Genomic DNA, 8,125 nt, shown 5'->3' on the forward strand with positions numbered 1-8,125 from the left:
AGGAGAGCTCTGGGCTAGGAGCAGGGCTGCACAATGAAGGCCTGGAGGGGGGCCCAGACCCACACCAGTGGACCCCATTGTTGTCCACATGCGGATGCAGGCCCATGTTCTCTGCCATACAACCCGCGTGCATACTCTCCCGCGTGCACGCGCGCGCGCTGTGTGTGCTCACCTGGAGGCATCTGAGCAGAAATCTCCTCCCTGCTCTGATCAGCCTCCTCCATCCCAGCAGGTACCTCTGGAGAGAGGAGGGTGGAGGGTAGAGGTCAGAAGCCAGAGAAGCTCCACCAGCCAGCTCTTCTTTGGAGGCCCTCTGGCTCCGGGATGAGATCCTGCCTTCCCGCCCAGGAAGATGTCCAGGAAGGGAGGTGAGGGCCCAGGAAGCTGAGCTTAAGATCAGAGCATCCGCACCCGGGGCAGGCCCTGTCCCTTCACCCAACCCGACTGCTGCACGAGCGTCCCGCTCGAAGATGCTGGGGCCGCCAACAAGAGGAGGCGCTCCTGAACCTCCACGGCTGCAGGGCACCCACCCGAAGTCCAGCTGCCACATCAGGCAGGACAGCAAGGATGCCGAGGCCTGGGTGAGGCGGGGGCAGAGGCACAAGGGAAAGAAGAGGAGGCAGACACAAAGGAAGAGGGATGGCTGGGGGAGGAGCTGAGAGAAATCTGAAGGAGAAGGGAAGGAAGGCAGGCGGGTCGGAGAAAGAGGAGAAAGAGGAAAAGGACCAAAGAGGGGACAAGAGAAGGGGGCGTGTGGAGAGAAGGGCCCACACCTCCTGCAAGGATGCTTGCACACCCTCTCAGCCTGACAGGCGGGTCCAGGAGAAGCAGCACAGGGCGGGGGCGTTTCCAGAGCACTGGTCCCAGCCCACCCAGTCCCACCGTCGGCCACGCCCCAGGGGTTTCAGCCTCAACAACCCTGGATCACTGGAACCAGAGGGCAAACCAGGACCTTGGAGAAAGGAGAGACAGGGGTGGGATGGAGCACAGGAGAGGCAGCCCCTGTCTGGGGGAAAAGTCGCTCTGAGATCTTGAACAGTAAGTTACTTTTTTGAGTCTCAGCTCCCACCTTTGCAAAAAGAAAGAGTTACCAAGAGGCTACCACGTGCCAGTGCGGTGCCGGGGGCTGGGGACACGATGGGGAGTCAGACGGTCACGGGTCCTGCCCGACAGTCTAACATCAGCCGGGACCTCTGAGGCCTCCCGAGCTCGCCAGTGTCTATCATCTGTGCTCCGAGATCCATCCCATGAGCTGCGCTTCAGCAGACGCTATTAGCCCCGTTATCGGATGGGCTGATGGAGAACCAAAGTCCCAGACCTGCCTGAGGTCACACAGCTGGGGGCGGACAGAGAAGACAGAGGCCACCTGCCTGGCTTCCTGGCCCCGAAGGAAGGCACTCTGCAGTCTTTGGGCCGCACCCTGAATCACAGAAAACCCACCAGCCAGCACTTACAGAGCCAGGCCCCAGGTGCTGGGACACGATCTGAAACGCACTCTGGTTCAGAAGTGAGAAACCGAGGCTCTGTGTCAGGCCCAAGGCTGTGCAGCCCTGCCCTCCCCCACCCGTCTGAGCTCACGGGTGGTAGGGTCCCCTAATGTCACAGGCTGGGACCTGTGGGAGGGTGGGTAAGTGACAAGGGTGCCCGGCCGTCAGGGGAGCCTCAGAACAGGCTCGAGTCGGATGCAATCTAGGAAGGGGACTGCCAACGGCGCCCAAGCCACCGTCAGGGGACAGTGGGAGCAGAGGTGGGGAGCTGAGAACACGCGGCTGGGGAAGTAGAACAGTCTGACCGGCGCCCAGCGGAGGTTTTCAAATAAAAAGGGTTTTAAGCCGAGACACCCTCTCTCCCACTTTCAGATGAGATTTTATGTGGAAACCCAATATGTAGAAGGAATAAGAGTGGAGTCGTTTGGGGTGAAGCAAGAATGGGGGCGAACCCGCCTCTTGAGCCCTCACTCCTGAGCTGACACCCCAGAGGGTTCCACCCCTGGGGAGCTTTTCATGGACCCGGATAAGGGGAAAGCCGACATTGGGCAGGAGGGGAGGTTAGGACCAGTCTGTGCAAGGACCCAAAGGCAGGGCTGAGGAGGGGATGGGGGCAGGAATGTGACCAGCTGCCCCTGGCATGGGGGAGTGGGGGGCTGCCCTCCCGGTGGGCAGACTCCTGCCCACCCCACCCCCAGGGCTCCTGCCTGCCTCTGAAAAGGCTGCCAGGCCAGGCTCCAAACAGCTCAGCTGTCAAAAGGGAAACTCTTCGCCCTTTGCCCCAAGAAAAGGGGGAAGCAAAGCAGGGACACAGTGAAGACACTGTGAGCACTTATTATTTGTTAGACATCATTCCAGGCATGAAGGACACGGCAATGAGATGACAGGCTCCTGGAGCTTACGTGAAAACCCTTAAGAGTCAGGGAGGAAAACGCCTTGAGAGTTTTCAAGCCCATTTCACACCACACACGTGGCCCTCCAATGCCTGCATCTCCTCTGGACCGTTCCTGCCAAGGTCACGGGTCCAAGCTTGAACATCTTCAGCCGCAGGGCACTTGCCCCCTACACAGGCAGAGGCCTGCTCCTGAAAGCTCCAGATGGCCACACTGAAGACCCTGGGTCCCTCCCCACCCAGCCTAGGCAAGGGAGTCCACAGAGCACTGAACACACCGTTAAACGCGCAAGTTTTACTTTTGATCACGACAAAATATGAAGCTTCATCTCGAGTTTTGCTGGTTCTGAGTCAATTGCTCGGAACCAAAGGAAATGAGCCGTCTCCCTTCTCACCTGCCCAGAGTTCCCAGGTCCCTGGGTCTCTGGCACCGCCCATCCCCTGCTTTGCTCCCCTCCCGTGACCTTCAAGCAGTGGGTTGCCAGGGTGGGCCCCTGCTGGCCCCCACTTCTCTCCTGCCATCCCTTCCAACCAGGCCTCCCTCCTCCTGACCTGAGTGACCTCGAAGGAGCAGAGAGGAAGCAGGTCTTTGAGGAGCCTCTCTGGCCTTGAGCCAGGCCAGGCCAGGGTCCAGGAGAGCCCCAGAGCAAAAGGTACTGTGGCCTGGCAGGAATCTGGGGATGCCCGGGTCCCCGCGCTCAGACCCCCGGAGGACCCCTCTCCTTCCCCACGTGTCGCCGTGGTTGCCGGATGAGGCCTTGCAGCCTTGTGGGCGGCAGCGGGGGAGCCGCATTTCCAAGGAATAGGAGCCCATGGGCAGGCCAGATGGAAGCAATTACCGGAGGGAAAGGGGGAGAGGTGGGGGCTGCCAGGGGCTGGGAGGGGCCGCAGAGGGGAGGGAGGAAGAAGAGCCCAGCCCTGCCCAGCTGAGAGAGGCAGGGGATGGGGAGGCAGGACCAGCAGGGCCAGACGTGGGCTTCAGGGCCGCACAGAGCCCTGGGCTGCGAATCAGGAGGGCTGTGTTCTCGTCACCCACACCCGGTGGCCTTGAGCAAACCCTGTCACACCTCTGAGCCTCGCCCTCTTCATGGGTCACAGGGCAGGGGAAGATGAGCTTGCAGAGTTGCATGGCAGTAGCGAACTGGGCTGAAAAGTGCAGGTTTTGGAAACAGGTCTAGCTAGGAGTCCCAGCTCAGCTGCTTAGGAGCCGTGTGACCTTGGCCAAATGGGTTAATCTTCCAGAGCCTCGGTGGCTTCATTTACAAATGGGCTTAATGAAAGGGTCGTGCTTACGTGAAGTGATGTAAATAAGTGGACAGCACTTTTTTTTTTTTTTTAGGTTTATTGGGTCAGGCTTTTAATAAGTGCTCGATAGATAAATCGTAACTAGTTTTGTTATTTACTAAGTCCCTTTTTACTATTATAAGGACGGGTATTTGCAGAGGCTGCACGGGCCGAGGACACAGGGCAGACCACGGACACAGCAGCATCACTGCAGGCCCTGGACCGTGCACCCCGGAGGAGGGTTTGGACCCACGCAGAACAACGGTGCGCGAGCCCGGCACTCTGCACACTGCTCCATGCCCTCTTTCTAGCAACCGTGGTCCCCACCCTGCCCAGGAAAGCAAGATCCTGGGGCCCCTGACGCACTGGGGCTTTGAAGTGAAGCTGCAGACAGGAAGAAGGGGCCATCCTACGGCCAGGCCTTCCTCACGGCCTCGCGGCCCAGGTGGACACCCCCCCGGCCACCCCCCGGCCCCAGCAGCACCCTCCTCCCTGCTGGGCTCGGGGCAGAGGCCAGGGCTTCAGATTCTAGAGCGTTCACATCATCTCTCTGCAGGATGGCTTTGTGGGGTGTGGGGTGGCAGAGATAAGGCAGTCATCTGGCTGGAGGTCTCCCGGTCCCAGGCAAGGGGCCAAGATTAAAGTAAAACCTGCAGCTTGGGATGGCCTTCCTCACACCGAAGAGCGATCAACCCAGCGCACCCCCTGGCAGAGTTCACCCCGTGCCAGCCTCAGGGGCACCAGTCGGAGGCCCATGGCACCTGGCTGGGGCCCACGCATCACATACAGCTGCTCCCACTTGTAGCTACATTTGACCACTTCCTCTATCCGTAGAATAAAGAGCGTCACTCACACTCACATTCACACACACACACACACACACACACACACACACACACACACTAGGAATGTGATACAGGTCAGGAGTGAACGTGAGGCCAGGGGTGGCCGCAGCCCCTCCAGGGGCACTCAGAACACTCGTGTAGAAGTGCTGAGCACCTCTGGGAAGGGGTGACAAACGAGAGAGGGGAATTAATGACTAGAGGCACCCAAACCTGCCTGCCCTAGTCATTTCCTCAAGGAAACCAAAGGTTTCAGGTCAAGGCCAAGAGTCGAGAAGGAAGGAGGACCTGAGGTCGAGAGGCATGAGAAGCCAGCTCGTGTCTGCAGGGAAGTGTGTAACCCCAGGGCAACTGAGGAGTCAGGAGGGGGAGGCAGGCCCTGCATGTTTTCTGGGTGTCCCCCCACCTGACTGCCCTGCTCCCTGGCACCGAGGGTCCAACTCCCAGGGCCTGGGGACTCAGCTGGCTTGTGGTGGATGCCTTGGGCACAATCTGTAGGTCTGGCTCTCAGACTCTGGGACCCTCTGGGACATTGATCTGAAGGGTCCCTTTCAGGAAGCTGGAGGTTCCCACCCCACCATGGGCTGGGACCCCTTTGTGTCATTCTGAGGTGGAGGGATCCTTTCCCCACGACGGCGGGGGCAAACCTTTGAGCTGCTCTGAGAGGAAGAATTCGCCCAGAGAACATACCCAGGTAGGGTCTGGGCGGGCACCCAGTGCAGGGCAGATACCAGGCCAGTAGGGGTAAACCACAGACGGCCACAGGTTAAGCTGGGGCACAGGAAGGGGGGTCTGGCCTCTCTGCTCCAGTTGGTGAAGGGTAGGGGGGCCTCTTTCCAGGATTTGTTATATAATTCTGAAAGGGGCAGATTCTCGGTTCTCTCCAGAAAACTGGATCCCAGGGATCTAAGAGGGCTGGCAGGGTGGAGAGGCTGAGCAAGTCTGTTTCTGAGGAGTGGGGACTGAGTCACTGCTCTGGGTAGGGAAGGGGTGAGGGAGGGAAGGGAAGACGGCCCAGAAGACGCCGAGGGCTTCCTTGGCCTGGGCCTCCACTCACGCACGGGCCAGGGGCCTGTGGCTCTGAGCACAGCCCACTCCCAAGCCACAGATGCCTCTCCACCCACAGTCCAAGCAAGAGGCTCCCGCGCTACTTTCCTAACTCCACCTCCTGTCTACCCTCCCCTCCTAACCCGTGACCACCCGGACTCTGGGGGAAAGCCCCCGACTCCTGGCTCTCCCTCAGCTGCTGGGAGGGAGACCCAGGGTTCAGGGGACAGACTAAGATCTCCCGCCCAACACATGGATGCTGAGGGATGGAGGCACGAAGAGCGCGTGCAGGGGAGGCACAAGCAGAGCCAGGAACAGGCTGGAGGGACCTGGGCCACCTCGGCTCGGGCAGGGGTTATTCACAGATGAGCTCCCGGCAAAGAGGAAAAGTCCCAGAAGTTCATTTCTAGGCCCCAAACAGCTGGCGCCTCCCAGGCACCCTCTCTAGAATTATGGGGCAGCTTTGGTGAGTGTGGAGAACTTTGGAGAGTGCGGGAGAACCGCTGCTAATAGCAAACACTCACATACTTCCGCCTCTGTGCAGGCACCTTCCACAGTACCCAACGCCTTTATGATCCCCCCTCCCTGCCCCCCGTGGCACAGCAAGGCTCAGGAGAGCGCGGTATTGGTTTGTGCCTCTGGTGACACCCTAGCTGTACCAGGCCCGTTCCCAAGGTTCCGCAAAGAATAAGTCTGCCTGAACTTGGCTTCCACACTGTGCCTCCCCCCAGCGGTGGAAAGCACAGGCTTCTGTGAGAAGCGCATGGGGGTGCCAGCCTGTGGGTGGGCATGAGGTCACATGGGCACAGCTGAGCACCCGGACGGTGCCTGTAGCCCCAGTCCTCTGGCAGGAGCCCCCAACCCCAGCACTCGGGACCCAGTCTGCGGGACAGACGGAGGAAGTGGCAGCAGTAGGTCAGGCCTCCTATGCCCAGAAGGAGCCTCCCCCAGAACTGGGAATGGAGGGGGCAGTGCTGGCAGACATGTTGGCAGCTCTGGGCTGCCTGGGAGGTCCCAGCCAGCAGGGGCCCCAGGGGGGCACCCAGCACAGATGGCTAAGCCCAGCGATTCTGCCCCCAGCTGGACTCCACCTTCACCCCAACCCCATCCCATCGCACTGCCCACCAGCCAGGCAGCTCTGTGGCCCAGTGGCCTAGGCCCAAAGAGCCCCGCAACGTGGACTGGTGTATTGGGCAAAGCCAGCCTGCAGCTAGCAGCCCCACCTTTGGGCTCTGCTTGGTGACCTTGGGTCTCCTGCACACAGCCGGACACAGCAGAGCCTGACACTTGCAGGCAAGCCAGCCCAGGATCTCCTGGACTCGGTGGGGCAGTTGTGGCCAGAAGTCGGCTCAGAGGATGCACAGGGGTGGGGGCTAGAAACTTTCCAGAGAAGAGGACCGTCCCGTTTGCTCACTCCCAAGGAGCAGAAAGAATCGGCTTCCCGCGAAAAACTGGTCCAGGGCAAGGGATCCCAGGGCTGTGGCCTCCCCACCCGGCCACGGCCCCGCGCGGCGCCCACGTGCCCGGCCCGACCACCTCCCCGGCCGCGGCGCCGGGCGGGGAATCGGGCAGCCGGGACCCGGAGGCGCTCCCAACCCTCCCTTGCGGGCCCCACGGGGACCAGCCGCCGCGTACTCACCCTCGCGGGTGGCGCGGGGCGAGGCAGGACAGTTCCGCGCGCAGCTCCGATCCGCTAGGCGCACGGGCTGGAGGCGCGGCACTGGCGCGGCGGCTCCGCTCGGCCCGGTCCCTGTCCCGGGTTCGGGGCCGGTCTGCGAGCGGGTAAGTCCGCCTGCTGGGAGGCGGGGGCCGGGCACAGGAGGGGGGCGGGGAAGGGCCCGGACACGCTTGCGCACACGGCCGGGGAGCCGACTGGGGAGCGGGCGGGCAGGAGGAGGAAGGGCGGGGTGGGGGAGGAGGAAGGACTCGACTCGGGAGATCCTGCTTGCGGGCGGGGCCGATGCCGGGGGCTCGCGTTGGTCCGGGAGCCGCGGAGGCCGGCGGAGAGGGCAGGCGGCGGGGCCAGGAGCGAGAGGCGCGGAGGGGTCGACCGACCGGGCAGGCGCGGAGGGGCGGGAGAGGAGGCTGGTGGGGTGAGGGTTGAGTTCTGGCGGGCGCAGCCTGTGAGTGGCACCAGGATGGATATGCCCAACGCAGCCTCTGCACACCCTCCTGGAAACAATGAGACCCAACAAAGGGTTCTCCGCTCTCCCACGCGATGAACCGTGTCCTTCCCTCGCTCGGGAAAGTGAGGCACAGAAGACCTGCCCTCCCCATGCACGGTGGCCAGGTGCCCTTGGACGGAGACCTGGACCCTCCCTCTGCCTTAGTCTCGACCTGCCACCCCCAAAATGCTCCCTCTGCAGCCTCTTTGCACACCCTCTCTTTGGCCCTGAGAAAGCTTCTCAGTTGCTGTTCCTTACTGAAGGCGCCAAACATCCTGTCTCCAGGGGAAACCCCATCAGGCCCTTACCCTGGTTCCTGGGGCCACCCACCCCAATCAAACCTGGGAACTACTCAGGCCGAAGAATAGTCCAAAAGTCACCCGCAGGACAATCCCCATCCCCCGAGAC

General features: G+C 61.6%; 1 protein-coding gene across 5 annotated transcripts in view; it reads right to left on the bottom strand.

The window, feature by feature from the left end:
• ST3GAL4 (ST3 beta-galactoside alpha-2,3-sialyltransferase 4) overlaps nucleotides 1-7,372 on the bottom strand; it is a 39,157-nt gene extending 31,785 nt beyond the window's left edge. For 3 of the 5 annotated variants that reach the window (XM_032639127.1, XM_032639125.1, XM_032639123.1), the window contains exon 1: nucleotides 7,192-7,361. Coding sequence is in view for 1 of the 5 variants with exons in the window: in XM_032639126.1 (XP_032495017.1) it covers nucleotides 173-550 (378 nt within the window). In the remaining 4 variants the exon portion in view is untranslated. Of the gene's footprint in view, nucleotides 1-172; nucleotides 2,149-7,191 lie in introns of those variants that run through there. The other 2 variants (XM_032639124.1, XM_032639126.1) reach the window with 2 other exon arrangements.
• Nucleotides 7,373-8,125: the final 753 nt, after the last annotated feature.

The sequence above is a fragment of the Phocoena sinus genome, chromosome 8 (genome assembly GCF_008692025.1).
Source record: "Phocoena sinus isolate mPhoSin1 chromosome 8, mPhoSin1.pri, whole genome shotgun sequence".
Taxonomy (NCBI): Eukaryota; Metazoa; Chordata; class Mammalia; order Artiodactyla; family Phocoenidae; genus Phocoena; species Phocoena sinus.